Here is a 15,849-nt window from a genome sequence, read left to right as displayed (position 1 = left end):
CTGTCTTCCAGGTCACTTACCCGTTCTTCTGCCTCAGTTATTCTGCTATTGATTCCTTCTAATGTAGTTTTCATTTCAGTTATTGTATTGTTCATCTCTGTTTGTTTGTTCTTTAATTCTTCTAGGTCTTTGTTCAACATTTATTGCATCTTCTCAATCTTTGCCTCCATTGTTTTTCCAAGGTCCTGGATCATCTTCACTGTCATTATTCTGAACTGTTTTTCTGGAAGGTTGCCTATCTCCACTTCATTTAGTTGTTTTTCTGGGGTTTTATCTTGTTCCTTCATCTGGTGCATAGCCCTCTGCCTTTTCATCTTGTCTATCTTTCTGTGATTGTGGTCTTTGTTCCACAGGCTGCAAGATTGTAGTTCTTGCTTCTGCTGTCTGCCCTCTAGTGGATGTGGCTATCTAAGAGGCTTGTGCAAGTTTCCTGATGGGAGGGACTGGTGGTGGGTTGAGCTGGCTGTTGCTGTGGTGGGCAGAGCTCAGTAAATCTTTAATCTGTTTGTCTGCTGATGGGTGGGGCTGAGTTCCCTCCCTGTTGGTTGTTTGGCCTGAGGTGACCCAATACTGGAGCCTACCCGGGCTCTTTGGTGGAGCTAATGGCGGACTCTGGGAGGGCTCACGCCAAAGCATACTTTCCAGAACTTCTGCTGCCAGTGTCCTTGTCCTCACAGTGAGACACAGCCAACCCCTGCCTCTGCAGAAGACCCTCCAACACTAGCAGGTGGGTCTGGTTCAGTCTCCAGTGGGGTCACTGCTCCTTCCCCTGGGTCCCGATGTGCACACTACTTTGTGTGTGCCCTGCAAGAGTGGAGTGTCTGTTTCCCCCAGTCCTGTCGAAGTCCTGCAATCAAATCCTGCTAGCCTTCAAAGTCTGATTCTCTAGGAATTGCTCCTCCTGTTGCCGGACCCCCAGGTTGGCAAGCCTGACGTGGGGCTCAGAACCTTCTCTCCAGTGGGTGGACTTCTGTGGTATAAGTGTTCTCCAGTTTGTGAGTCACCCACCCAGCAGTTTTGGGGTTTGATTTTATTGTTATTGCGCCCCTCCTACCGTCTCACTATGGCTTCTCCTTTGTCTTTGGACGTGGGGTATCTTTTTTGGCGAGTTCCAGTATCTTCCTGTCAATGACTGTTCAGCAGTTGGTTGTGATTCTGGCGCTCTCGCCAGTTGGTGTGAGAGCACGTCCTTCTACTCTGCCATCTTGGACCCATCTCTCAGAAGTCATTTAAAGTGATAACTAGTTACCTATTTTCTTAAAATCTTATTTGGATTCCATAGAAGGAACTTAGAATAGTGGGCCTCAAACTGCTGCACATTAGAATCACATGAGAGTTTTTAAAAATGCAAGTTTTCTTAAAAGAAAAATGTGTCTGCTTCATTGAATAAGTTTGAATGAAGTTTTTTACCATCTTATGACTTGGATTGTTCCTGTCATAAATGTAGATTTACTGCAGCTGTTTCCTGCAACATGCAAAAGCATAACTTTAAGTTTCATTTCCCGTACAGATAAAAGCACAGAGAGTTGTTGATGGATCCCTGGGCAGCTCTTTCCCTGCAGAAGCTGATGAAAAAGGGTGCCCCTTAGTCATGCTATGAGTGCTTCTTGACATTTTAGGGGGCCAGTTACTTCTCCCTTCCTTGATCTCACCTGGTTCCTGGAGTAATACTGCTCCTGTCTGATGCTGCAGCCCACAAATTTGTTTCTACCGTATTGGCTGTGCTGGTTGTTCCCATCAAAGCTGAGGAAATATTGTTTTGAAGATCAAAAACGCTGTTAAAGCCACACACAGTCGTCAGTAAGTTGTTAGAATGTTAATAAGTTGGCAGTGAAACACCTGAAGTGAAAAGTGTCCCAACTTTCCAATATCCTCTTGACTGCTCACCAGTGACAGCAGATTAATGCCTTAATGAAATTTAATGATGTAAATTCGATAAAGGCAGGAATTTTTGTCTGTGTTGTTCACTGCTTATATCCTCATCACTTAGAACCAGGCCCACGTGCAATAAATATTTGAATTTGTTAAATGAAAAGCACCCTGTGCCTATCTGTGCCTGCAGGTTTTAGACCACCCACTGTTCTGGGTAATTTCTTGCCCTGTTTCTCAAACCATCGGTTATCTCTCTACCATCTTTTACAACCCAACATTCCTAAAGCAGAATCTTCTCTCACAGCTTAAATGTTTTCATGTCACATTCAATTTTCAGTGAATTGCAGTCTTTCTTCTCGTCTTAATACCTTTCTAAAATTGTTTCCCCTAATACCGCTAGTGACGACCTGTTAGCTGTATCCAGTGAGCTCTATTCAATCCCTGTTCTTTAGGATTTCTCAACAACACTGCTCTGCTTCCTCCTGGCCCTTTGAGATGCTTGTCCTTCCTTAGCTTCCAAAACAGGACATTCTCTTAAATCTCTTTCCTACTTTCTTTGACATCCTCAATTTCATCTTCACTAATTTCACTTTCTCAGACAGCCATATGTGAGCATTCCTTACAAGGTGTCACCCTCCCCTGGGAGCTCTCATTCATTCCCATAACTTATCAATTTTAGGTGAATTCCTCATGCAGTGCCATGTTCTTTCAATCCTGTTCTCTTATTTGATTTTCAAGCTTGCATTTCCAGCGATTTGCAGTGCATATCATAATGAATCTTCAATCTATGATGTGAAATCATAGAACTGCTCCATTCTGAGCTCCTGATCCAATTCCCATGCTTCTCCTTTCTCAGCTTCCTATCTCTCTCTTTTAGCATCGTCACCATCTAATGCCCTTCCTACTTCCCATCATGCAAACCCAAAGCTGAGAGATGTTTTGATTTCTTCCTCTTTTTCACTCCTTATATCTAATAAATTCCTTCACATTTATTAAGTCCTTTCTACCCCCAAATGTCTAAAATGTAGCCCCCTACCTTTATTTCTTGTCTTTAATTCAGGTCTAGTTCCTTGTTTACTCCTACTGTCTCACTTGTTTTCTAAACTATTAATTGTAATTTCTTTCTTCCCTACTCAGTTCACCTCCAATGATTCTCTAATGCTTATGGATTAAAGTCCAGATGCCATGAGCATTTAAGACCCTGCATAGTGTGGTTCCAGCCTTTGTCTATTGCCTTAAGTTAATTACACCCTGATTTAACCATAATCCATCTAGGCTATTCTGACTGGCTGTGAACACAACTAGAATGTTTCTGTTTCATCCTGTATAGGTAGTGTTCCTCCTACCTGGAATGTTCTTTTTCTCTTATTATATAATTTCTACTTATTCTCTAAGATTCAACTCAACTCCCTTCTATTCCATGAGATTTCCTTGTAATATCCTAGCCTTCATTGAGCTCGTTCCTGTAATATTATGGAGCAATTATTTTGTGCTAGGCATTAGAGCCTTTTACTGTTATTTAGTCCTTCCTGGCTGTCTTATGTCACTTATCATCTCTTTTTAAATTATTTTTATTGGAATATAATTCACACATCTTTTAAAGTTTTTTTAATATATTCACAAAATTATGAAACCATCATTGCACCATTATATAATTACAGAATATTTTCATCCTGCCAAAGGAAACCTAATTAATTAGCAGTCACTTTCTGTCTCTCCTGCCCCCCTGTCTCCTGCCTATATCTATCTTTTGTTTTTATGGATTTACCTATATGTGCATTTCATATGAATGGAATCATACAATATATAGTTTCTTGTATCTGACTTCTTATACTTAAAATGATATTTTTAAGGCTCATGTATGTTATGACATGTACCGGTACATCATTCCTTTCATGGCTGAATAATGTTTCATTATAGGGATATAGCACATTTTCTTTATCTATTCATCAGGTGATAGGCATCTGGGTTGTTTCCACTTTTTGCCTATTATGAATAACGCTCCTGTGAACATTTGTATAAAAGTTTGTGTGTGATCCTGTGTTTTCACTTTTCCTAGGTATATACCTAGTCGTGGACTATACTGAGCCTTACCTTATAGTAACTCTATATTTAGCTTTTTGAGGAACTGCCAAACAACGTTTCAAAGCAGCTACACCATTTTACATTACCACTAGCAATGTATGAGGGTTCTAATTTTTCCAAATCCTCACCAAGCTCGTTACTTTCTTTTTGATTATAGCCATCCCCATGGGTGTGAAGTCATATCTCATTGTGGTTTTGATTTGCATTTCCCTAGTGACTAGTGATGAGCATCTTTTCATATGCTTATTGACCATTTGTATATTTTCTTTGGACAAATATATATTCAAATCCTTTGCCCAAGTTTAAATGTGTTATTTGTCTTTTTATTGCTGAGCTGTAAGCTTTCTTTATACGTTCTGGATACTAGACCCTTATCAGATATATAATTTGCAGATATTTTCTCCCCTTCTGTAGGTGGTTTTCACTTTCTTTACAGTGCCCTCTGCAGCACAAAAGTTTTTGATTTTGATGACGTTCACTTTTTAATTTGTTTATGCTTTTGTTGTCGTACCTAAGAAACCATTGTCTAACCCAAGGTTATGAAGTTTATACCTATGTTTTCTTCTGAGAGTTTTGTAGTTTTTGCTCTTATATTTAGGCCTCTGATCCATTTTGAGTTAATTTTTGTATGTGATATGAGGTAAGTGTGCAATTTCATTCTTTTTTGCGTGAGGCTACCCAGTTTTCCCACCACGGTTTTTTTTAAAGATTATTCTTTTCCCATTGAATTTTCTTGGATCCCTACTGCTTATCTTTTAACATATATGGTTTTTATCACCTCTAGTTAGGCAGTAAGCTTTTTGAGGGCAGGGAGTTTCTCTTATATTTAGGTATACCCTCTGTACGTAACAGGTTGCCACACCCGTAGTAGGTCTGACGGATATATTACTAATGTCTGTCTTTCCAACCAGATAGTAAGCTCTTAAAATGAGAGGACTTGCTTATGTTTGCTTACCGGTAGGCTGGGATCAGGAAGTACTTTTGGATGATTGAGTTAATGATTTCCCAATGATGAGCTCGTGTCTTACTTTAGGATTTTTTGTTCCCCCTTGCAGCAGGATGCATACTAGGTAAGAGTAATTTTCTTACAGGAAGTCACCAAGGGAAGAGGTGAACAAGGGGCAAACATGACTCCATGGGAAAATCCTAGCTTAGCTTTGATGTTGCCACCCTATGATTCTACCATATTCATTTTTTATTGCTTGGTCCTCTTTAGCTCAGAACACGTAACCAGGTTTTGAATGAAAGGAAACCCCTTTAAGGTTTAGACTTAGGAAATTTTCCGATTTGTGTTTTAGGTTATGTACCAAGAATTTAAAACAAATCAAATCCAAGCTACCATTTCTGCGTATTGGGCTTTTCTCTTCTGAAAGTGTAATGAAAATGAATTCCCTGGTTTTTAACCAGTGCCAGTACTTCCTATTGGTGGACTTGGACAAGGCCTAATGTGTGAAACCACATTTTGAATAATGAGAACAGGAAATATGTTTCTTCCTTGCTCATGGTTTCTGCAGCTATGAAAGTGATTTGCAAAAAAAAAAGAAAAAATGGAAATACGCTAAGTATCCAATTATAGAGGAAGGGTGAATTTATTCTATATTGATGCAATGAAGTGCTAAGTTGCAACTAAAAATAATACTTAAGAAAATTATATACCAGTAAAGAAACATGTTTATGGTATAAATTTAAGTATAAAAAGATTACATTGTGCAGTGATTGCAACTAGGTAAAATTACGTACTGTTGTGAACTAAGGTGATCAACCATCCTGGTTTGCCTCGGGCTATCTGGTTTTTAGCACTAAAAGTCCTGTATCCCAGGAAATCTCAGTCCTGAGCAGAGTGGGGTGGTCCCTCACCCTACTATGAACAAATTGTCAAAGAGATAATTGGGGAGAAGGTCATAGCAAGGATTTTCATTCTTTTTTAAGAGTAGACATCAGCGGTGTCTCGTTATAAGGAGTTAATGTGAGGTCAGAAAAAACTAACTATTTGAGATCATAAAAATGAACAAAATAAACTAAAATTCTTAAGGAAACCATGAGTTTGGAGAAGGATGCTCATATATATTTCAGAAGTGGAGAAAATGAGATAGAAATAAGATCTTGTCTCTTTTGAAGGTTTTCTCACTGAATTTTGCCTTGAGTCTGCCATTGCCACAACCTCTTCCCTTTCCCCTAGTCCAAGGCAGGCACTGGTCCTAGTCTACCACCATATATTCCAGTCACATTCTGGACCGCAGACAGCAAGGAGTGTGTTATTAATGACCTGTTCCAGGAAAATTTTCCACGGGAATATGTGCATGTGGTAGAATATATTGACGTGAATAGTCGATGTCTTGACATCTTACAGTTCAAACCCATTTGGGATTATGTGAATATGAGCTTAAGGCTGCTGGAGCCTCCCATGGTCAAAATGTTACAAGAGTAAAGATGATTAGAGAAACACCATGTTGGAATCATCTGCTGCAGACGAGAACACACATATAGTTTTATTCATTTAAAGCCATTTTCGAGGACATAGACAGAAATGTCCCACTTCCTTTTTTTTTTTCCTAATCACAGGAAATATCTTCCATTGGTGGTCAAAGTGGAAATAGCACTGAGAGTGGAAATTACATTGTCTATGTACCTACCAGAGCCTGGCAGCACTCGGCATGTAGCAAATGCTCAAATGTAGCTGATAGCTTATAGTGACGTCTTCCTAGTTTAACATTCTTTCTATGTAGGGTAGTAACGTCTCTGAATATGAAAAAGAATCTAGAAATAGGGTAAATATTCCCTGAGATTTGGCATCATAAGTAATTATGTTATTTTCAAGCATGATCTTCTTTCTCAGAATGTCTATAGCACTTAGTGTCTGCATTCTATAATCTGACAGCTAATTGTATATTAATGATTTTTCAAAGGTTGTGAATGTCTAAGTCTTTTTGTCCCCAAGGGGTAAAACCTGACTTCTGACTCCTTCGTGTGTTTCTCAACACCTGTTTCATGCTGGTCAGAGAGCAGGTGCTGATAAAACCTGTTGACTTGGCTCTAGTAGTTTATGTAGACATTGGATAGGCAATTTGGTTATTTCAAGCATTATAGCATTTGAATAAGAAGATCTAGGTATGAAACAGGCTCTCAAAATTACTTGCTGTGACCACTGACAAATTACCTTTACTTATTTATTTACTTATTTTCTCTTTGAACATTTGTAAAATAGGGATAGGGATTTTTTTTCCTTGATCATGGAAGCTCAATTGCAATTATTTGATAAAATACTTTGTGAACTGGAAAATATTCTACAAATACAAGTATTGATTATCTTTTGTAATTTGGGTACTCCTCATGGCACTTTTTCTATCATTCTTTCTTCCTTTGCCTAAAGGCTAAAAGTAGGTAGACAGTGCAACCAAGAGCCTAGAAGAGGAGTTAGGGGAAGTTAAGACAGACAGAGATGTGTAAGCGGTGCTGTTTGTACAAAGACAGGGGTGAGGACTGGCCACTTAGAGCTGCCCCAGTGGGGTGTGGAAGCCACAGTGTCAGCCCCATATAAAGATAGATGGAATGGGATCTTTATGGTACCTCATTATTATTTTTTGCTTTCCTGAAAACAGTGGTGCAAAAGAGACTCCACGAAAAATGTAGATGTGGAAGGAATTAAAGATAGCTTAGGGACAGCATGGAGCAGTCACTTACATTTTTCATCTGGTGCAGAGTCTCCCTATTGCAGAGGGAAAAAATGAAAAAACAAACGACCTACTACTGCTGTGACTACTACTGCACCTTATCCAAGGAACAGAGCAGTGAGAAACCACATTCTGAAGCCCTTATTCAGCCTATTGTTTTTTAACGTAAGAAAGCTGTCCTAAACAAGAAACATGATGATACAGTCTACTACAACAGCCTATGTTCATCCTCTGAATGAGGACGGGGCGAAGGGAGCTGTGGTCACTCCATGCAAAGACCAGAGCGACATGGAGGCTGCATGCAGAGTGCCTTCAGAAATGGGGGTAAATAAGTCTCTTGGAAGCTGTGAACGTTAATGTCTAAAAAAAAGAAAACAGAAAACAGAAAAAAACTAGTTTAAGGGACACTATCATTTTCTAATGGTGAGGCTTCCTGATCTTGGGGAGGTTCTGGAAATGTTATTTCCGTTTCTCCTTCTCCTTCTCCTTCTCCTTCTTCTTCTTCTTCTTCTTCTTCTTGGACTGGAATAATTTCAATGTCCTCTTCATTCTTTGGTTGGGAAGATATTTCAATCTGCTCAACCACTTCTTCTTTTATTTCAATTGCCTGTTCCTTTTTTTCTTCTGCTGACAGGAGAACTACGTTCTGGAACACAAAATTGAACCAACTTTTCTTGACCTTTATCACTGGCACATTTCTCAACAATCTGTATGAATATCAAATGCCTCCTGGTTTTTATGCTATTCATGTTATTTTCTATATGCTTCCCAGTACCAGGATTGATTTCCCAGATGCTCAGATCCTTATCAAATCACTTATCAAGGCTCATCCTCAAGGCGAGCAGACACTTGCCACTTTGCCTGGAATGATCGCACAGTGTCTGGGAAATAACACTGCAATAATAGAGGAATTTAGATTTTAGTTTTGACTGGCCTTTATTGGAGATAACCTTGGGAAAGTAACTTTCTCTCTCCAATCCTGTCTTCCTCATCTGCAAAATGAAGGAATTGATGATGATTTCTAAATTCTCTTCCAAAGCTAACATCCTATGGTTCTGAAGCAGTTGATAATAGACCTGTCACTGGGATATTCATATCTCCCAATTGTGGAGCCTCCTTGAACCTATTGTTTTGGAAGAGGGATTAGAAGGAAAGAGGGGAGGAGAAGGGAATACTGAGAAATGAGGTGCAAGAAATAGTGGCTTTAATCAGCCTTCAGCCATCCTGTTCTTATGCATTAAGTATGGAATTCTGAAGTCAAGAGGGATGACTTGAAGTCCAGCAAAAAGGTTAGTAAGAGGATGTACATAGCATAGGACTGTATCCTCTGTCTAACCTTTAAACCTATTTCAGATTTCAAGACCTTTTCTCCATTACTGGTATTTTCTGCTTTCCGGAAATATGCTAGGATCACTTTTCATGATGTGCCCAGGCTCATCAGGTTACACTCTCCACAAATGACTCTTTGTAGATGTGATTTTCCTACAGGGAGTTTGTGAACAGCATGGCTTCTACTTACAGCTTTGGGTCTGGAGCATATTTTTTTCCATTCGTTCTCAACAGTGCCAGCTGTCACAAGTTTCTGGAGGAAGGCAAAGAGCAACATCACTGCAAAAATGCCCTGAAGAACAGAAAAGTGAGGGTGAAAAGGTAATAATGAAAATGTAAGAATATGGCTGGTGCTCAGCAAGTGACTGTGGACTAAAAGATCAATCCTTTAGGGAAATAATGACTGACTGTGAGAACGGCTAGTATCTGCATAACCCTAACCCTTAGCACAACTCCTGGCACAAAACAGATAGTGTATGTTGCTGACAGAAAGTAAAGCAGTAATAATTAGTTGAAGAATCAATTCTGTGTAGGCGAGAACAATTATTGAGTCCCAAATTGAACTGTATCCAGCTTTAGGTGGTATGGTATCGCACTAAGGAAATCTCTCCACACTTGGGAGATGCATTTTTTTCCCCTTCAAACTCTACACTAAAAACTCCTTGAGGGGCCTTCCCTGGTGGCGCAGTGGTTGAGAGTCCGCCTGCCGATGCAGGGGACACGGGTTCGTGCCCCGGTCCGGGAAGATCCCACATGCCGCGGAGCGGCTGGGCCGGTGAGCCATGGCCGCTGAGCCTGTGCGTTCCGGAGCCTGTGCTCCGCAACGGGAGAGGCCACAACAGTGAGAGGCCCGCGTACCGCAAAAAAAAAAAAAGCTCCTTGAGGCAAATGATGTTTATTACAACTTAGGTTCTTCAGTGTTCATCTTAATCAATAATAATAATAAATTTTCTGTTAATAATATAATAATAATAAATGTTAAAGCAAACACTTAAATAGCACTTTCTTTGTACCAGACACTGTTCTAAGTGCTTTCCATGTATTAACTCATCCCTCAGAACAGCCCTATAAATACTATAAACAGTAATAAGTACCTTCCCCAGTTTACAGTTGAAGAAAATGAGACCGTGTGATCAGAATTCTTGCTCAACGCCATATAGGCAGTAAGTAGCAGACACAGACAGTCTGGATCTAGAGCTGATGGTCATAAGAAAAATGCCATACTTCCTCCCTGAAAATAAATCCAGTTTCACACTTACCAAGAACAAAAACCGTATGCTGTTACAATATTGCATAGCTAGAGAGTTTTTGTCAGCGGGGTTAGCTGGTTCACAGTTGTATATGTTAATATATGGTGTGGGAGCCTTAGTGAGGTTCAGATTCTCCATTTTAAAAAAGTGGGAAATTGTCAGATTAAATATGTCCATGATCAAAAAAATTATTCCAGAAATAGCAGCAAAGAGGCTCAATGAGTTCATTATTATTCTCCCTCTGACCTGAAATAGAGACATAAAGATTTATTAATTGAGTTTAATTACCAATTGAAGAATATAAGCTAGGAAGGAATTCCAGATCCCATCCCCCTGACTCAGAAAGGCACTACACCTAAATCATACTAAGTTCTATTTCTCTCAGTTGTTTTTAGTCTCTTTGTCACTATAAAATGAAAACCTTCATGTCTGAACCTTGTCCCTTTCTCAGATTTCCCCATCTCATTTATGCCACCACCATCCAATCAGTTCATCAAGAAAACATCCTAGGAGTAATCCTTGTACTTCCTTTCACTGCCACTGCCACCAGAATACTAGTAGACATTCAATACACAACTGCTGAGTAAATGAAATGAATAGTATTCAGGTTAGATCACAGTGAAGCAGGATGGTATTGTGGGCATAGGTAGGGAAAGAGCACATAGACCCCTCTAGGTCTGTACCATCAAGGGGAAACAAGCAAATGGTAACACCTATTCCCTCCCTCTTGCCCCAGGTTGCAGTCAGCCCCAGTCTATCATCTTTCAAAATACAATTAAGGCTGATGTCTCCGGGCAGCACAGGTAAGAGGATGTCAGTGTGAATGTGCTACCTTGCCGGGATGATAAGAGTTCGAAACAAGAAGGTATGTGCAGAAAGTACCATAATGGTGTGGCGTTATTGATGATTATCTTAAGACACACATATTTCATCCCTGGTTGTATGACCTACAGATGGCAAGTCAGTAGGACTGACTGTATTTGGAGAATAAATACAACTTGATCTTCATAAACAGTTTTTCTTTTCCCCCAAGCTGAGTTTGTCAGACCACCTCTAGACAGGAGTCATCTCAATCTCCTCCATCTCCATTGACTTCGGAAGCGACTCAAATTAGTGATAGCTTAGTAAGTGGAGAGAAGCTGAAGAAGGAAGCTTGCTGGTGAGCTCTTGACCTGTACAGAATCAGGGGTTCTTTCTGGGTGTAAATGTGTCCTGAGGGGTTATATGCACAAGACCACTCTAGCTCTTTATAGCCTCTGAAGCACCCTCATATATATTACTCCAGTTTATCCTCAGGAGCGTTTCATACGGTAGCAAAGACTATTATCTCCATTTTATAGGTTAAAATTCAGAGGTACAGGGCTTCCCTGGTGGCTCAGTGGTTGGGAGTCCACCTGCCGATGCAGGGGACGCGGGTTCGTGCTCCGGTCTGGGAAGATCCCACGTGCCGCAGAGCGGCTGGGCCCGTGAGCCATGGCCGCTGAGCCTGCGCGTCCGGAGCCTGTGCTCCGCAACGGGAGAGGCCACAGCAGTGAGAGGCCCGCGTACCACAAAAAATAAAATAAAATAAAATAAAATTCAGAGGTACATAGGGGTAAACTGACTTGCCCAGGGTTACAGCTGAAGGTTAACTAGGACTTGAGTCAGTCATAGTGTTGATTAGACAGTTTTCCTAAATGCTGGTCTGAGAGAAATGACAAGATTTTCAAAGAAATCTCAGTCTCACACAGCATCTCACATTCCTAAGACCATAAGCATGCTCTTCAACGATCTGCCTTTAATTCTGTTTCTATGAATATCTCATTTCCATGTTTTTTATGAATGAAATCACAACGGCATCAGAGAGGATCTTTTGCTTCTTAGGATTGAGCGATAACTCAGTGCTACTGTAACTCCAAAGGTCTTCAAGGGTCCTTCTTTTCAACTGAGAAAATAGCTACTTCTCTGATGTGTGGGAAAGAAGGACATAAGATTACTTGCCAAACTCTTCATGGAGTTTTTCTCCGCTGCTGCCAGGAGTGATCCAGAAATGATATACTGTAAAAAGAGAGGTGGTGGGTGGGGAAGGGCAGGGGCGAGATGGGAGAAGCAGCAGAGAGAGAGAGAGGAGCAGAGAAGGAGATCACTTTTTAACATTGAGAACTGGTTGTAAAAAAACTATCCGCACTTTCAACCACTTTCACTAAACTATCCAGTCCTTTTTAATGGATTTATTCATTTTTCAGCATATTTGTCCCTTATTCAGGCTCAATCCCATTCAGTCCATGCCTTTTATTCAATCAGATGGGGAGCTGTGACTAGGAATATAGTAAGACCAGAGGCAGAATTCACATTTCCATGTCCATTAGTACTCACACTGTGAATTTAAACGTTTTATTTTCAGTTTTCCTTTTTGTAATTTGGGGAATTGCTCTTTGGAGTTCACAGTGTTTTAAATGGCGTTGATGGCAATGATGAGTGAATTGATGTAGAAGAAATACTTGGCCTGAATGTCGTAGGCAGTTCATTCAAACGTGGGCTGCTACAGGAAGTGGTCATTATTTCTCATCTTCCTTTTCTACTATTCAAGCTCTAAGATGGAGGAAACCCTTTGACTACTCCATCTCTCCTTGTGCTGAAAATTTCAATCCTGGACCTGTCTTCATAGTGGCATCTATGAAGGAAGGGGTAATGGTGATGAAAACATCACCGTCCGATACCACATCCAGACAGGGTTACAAGCTTGGAAAACAGGCACGTGAAACAGCCATAAGGAGTACTGCTCTGCTGATAAGTGAGGGGAGATTTCTTTGGGATGGGACTAATTTCACCACGTGAGATAGTAACTAAAGAGAATTGTAGGGAAGAAGGACCAGGTGGGAGGAAGTTTGCTTTCTGAAACACCATGCTCTACAGTCCACACGTCTAGTACCCAGCCCCCTTCATGCTGGACATTGACTTTGGAGAGGTCCTGCTTTGAGAAGTCTTTCCTCCCTGTGTAGATCCATGTAGGGCAGCTTTCTCTGAATTCCCATGAAGCATGACCACGGACTCTCAACCATGGGATTCATGCTCCGTGCAGTCCACCTCTCTTTCCACTAAATCACGTCAACCAGATAACCTGTTCCCTGCTCCTGTGCTTTCCTCAACACAGAAATAATCTGGTCTATTCCTGTGGAGCTTTTTAACCTTTTTGTCTGTATCACTCCCCAAATGGTTGTTAGTTTTTACTCACCATAATGCCTCCCCAGAGAGGGTACCACAAAGTTACACAGATGGGTGCATAGACCTCCGCGTGAAGCAACAGGAGGCCGCCCAGGGCAATGTGGAAGAGCCCATTCATAACCTGGACAGCCTGGGGAGAGAATAGGGGCACTGATGGATGAACTGAAGTCATCGTCAAGTCAGAAAGTGAAGGTGAGGCCGGAAGCCCTGGTTCCTGACCTGGATGGGGCTGTGTAAGATGTCCAAAGCAAGCGGTGAAGGTGCCAAGACCTTTGTCTTGTTCCGATTCGTTTTCCCCACCACCTGGGGCATTTCCAAGGCAGGTATATGTGGTATGCTGGCGATGACCTGGGACGGGAGACCCCTAACTGTGCAAGCCTCAAGATCAAGTGGGGGCATAAGGTCACCCTGATAGTCTCTCTGTACGTCCCTGATTCGGCCCCCTGTGTCAGACATAAAGATCACCTCAGGTGGGGTCAAATACCTTCCAGTCGGATTGAATTGTGTACCTGGCCTAAAGCATCTGCTTCTGTAGGCCAGAGAGTCCCTAGGATGTGGAATGGAGGGCAACTGACTTACCCCCAAAGCCTTAGATTCCCTCATGAAGAAGCTCTGTGTGGCGCCCACCACTGAAGGCACCCTCCTGGGAATTAGTTTCTGAACAGGCTGCATGGCAATAGGGCCTGCCGGGAAAGCTCCACTCATGGAATTTCTGGGCGTCGTCATTTCACCCTCAAAGTCCTAAAAATAAAACAAATAATAAAATGAGGAGAGAACAGGATTCTTGGCTGTCTTTTATCTCGTGTTCTGCACCTGAATACTTCCCTCTGTATTCTCTCTGTGGGTGTCACTGATGGCAGACACGGCCTCTTCCTAGTGACTTTGGATCTAAAGCAAGGCCTCCTGCCATGTTCTAAGACAGGATCTGGAGGGGGCATCTCATGCAAGGGTTTATGGGCCCAGGGATCCCTGCCAGTATTCTTTTTTTCTTTGTGACATGTGGGCCTCTCACTGTTGTGGCCTCTCCCGTTGCGGAGCACGGGCTCCGGATGCGCAGGCTCAGCGGGCATGGCTCACGGGCCCAGCCGCTCCGCGGCACGTGGGATCCTCCCGGACCGGGGCACGAACCCGTGTCCCCTGCATCAGCAGGCAGACTCTCAAGCACTGCGCCACCAGGGAAGCCCCTGCCAGTATTCTTGACAGACACATTTGGGACGTGTTTTCTCCTTGTCGAGAACGTCGCGCTCATATTCTCTGTGTTCTGTGTGTCTGTCATCTCTGGATGCTTTTCTTGTGCTTTCATATTGGAAAATGTGTTTTGTGTGGGCTCGTCCTTGTCCCTTTTGTCCATTGGGATGGGCCAGAGTCACCATGATGTCACCATGTCACCATGATGGAGGATGGTGAAGACTGTTGGAGTTGAGAGGGGCCGAGTCAATCTTCCCTCCTCCCACTAACTCTGCCACCTTGAGTAAATCACTTCAAGGAGGCTCTTGAAGGTTCTGTGTGAGACTGTGGCCTCTGAATCAGACTGCCTAGGTTTAGATCGTGATTCTTCTATTTGCTGTGAAACTCTGGGTAAGTTCTTTAAACTCTCTGGGCCTCAACTTCTTCAACTGTAAAATGGGGATAGTAATCATTCTTATCTCGTAGGGTTGCTGTGAGACTTAAATGGGCTGATGGTGTGTGCATGGCTGGTTTCTTTCCGTTCAGGGATAGCTTAAACGTCAGCCTCTCAAAGAAGCCTTTCCTGAGCCCTCAATCGCAATGCCCCTCTCTCAACGCCCCATTTTATTTATTTGGGAGCGCTTGTCCCTGTGAGGGATTACTGTATTTGCTCACTTGTGTACTGTCAGTCTCTCCCCACTAGAATATAAATTCCTTGTGTTCTCTGTTGTTCAGTATTTAAAATTATGCCTGGATTTAGTAGTTTCTTCATGAATATTATTGAAGAAGTAAATGTATGCAAAACACCCATGTCTGGGGCTTCCCTGGTGGCGCAGCGGTTGAGAGTCCGCCTGCCGATGCAGGGGACACGGGTTGGTGCCCCGGTCCGGGAGGATCCCACATGCCGCGGAGCGGCTGGGCCCGTGAGCCATGGCCGCTGAGCGTGCGCGTCCGGAGCCTGTGCTCCGCAACGGGAGAGGCCGCAACAGGGAGAGGCCCGCGTACCGCAAAAAAAAAAAAAAAAAAAGAAAGCACCCATGTCTGAATCATTATTAGCTGCTTTTGTTCTTGTTCAGTATTTTTACCTTTAGGAGCAGTAGTTTCTATTTTTCCCATCTGAAAAATGAGAACAATACCCCTTTCAGAGACATGTTGTGAGAAATAAATAAGTTACCGTAAGTGAAAGTGCCTAGTACACAGGCAGGAAGTAGTAAATGCTATTCGTCCTCCGTGATGATCAGTTTCTGAATGGGAATGTCCCTTTCCAGCTC

The 15,849-nt window shown here is 42.0% G+C and overlaps 1 protein-coding gene across 1 annotated transcript; it reads right to left on the bottom strand.

Annotated features, from left to right (window-relative positions):
* Positions 1-7,866: 7,866 nt before the first annotated feature.
* LOC309964699 (B-lymphocyte antigen CD20-like) lies at positions 7,867-14,140 on the bottom strand. Its single transcript, XM_082843825.1, has 6 exons — positions 13,991-14,140; positions 13,422-13,541; positions 12,188-12,244; positions 10,217-10,453; positions 9,148-9,249; positions 7,867-8,274 (listed from the first exon to the last, which is right to left on the bottom strand). The coding sequence occupies exons 1-6, from the start codon at positions 14,135-14,137 to the stop codon at positions 8,026-8,028; spliced, it is 912 nt and encodes a 303-aa protein (XP_082699951.1). The 5' UTR covers positions 14,138-14,140; the 3' UTR covers positions 7,867-8,025.
* Positions 14,141-15,849: the final 1,709 nt, after the last annotated feature.

This window comes from Leucopleurus acutus, assembly GCF_964270905.1.
Source record: "Leucopleurus acutus genome assembly, chromosome: 8".
Classification (NCBI taxonomy): domain Eukaryota; kingdom Metazoa; phylum Chordata; class Mammalia; order Artiodactyla; family Delphinidae; genus Leucopleurus; species Leucopleurus acutus.
This window is presented reverse-complemented; position numbering and strand designations above follow the sequence as displayed.

Bases quoted from the DNA above. Each gene is read 5' to 3' on its own strand.
- LOC309964699 (XM_082843825.1), bottom strand. From the start codon at position 14,137: ATGACGACGCCCAGAAATTCCATGAGTGGAGCTTTCCCGGCAGGCCCT. The intron at 13,542-13,990 runs GTAAGTCAGTTG...TTCTCTCCCCAG, and splicing joins GGGAATCTAAGGCTTTGGGG to GCTGTCCAGGTTATGAATGG. The intron at 12,245-13,421 runs GTGAGTAAAAAC...CTCTTTTTACAG, and splicing joins CTCTCTGGGGAGGCATTATG to TATATCATTTCTGGATCACT.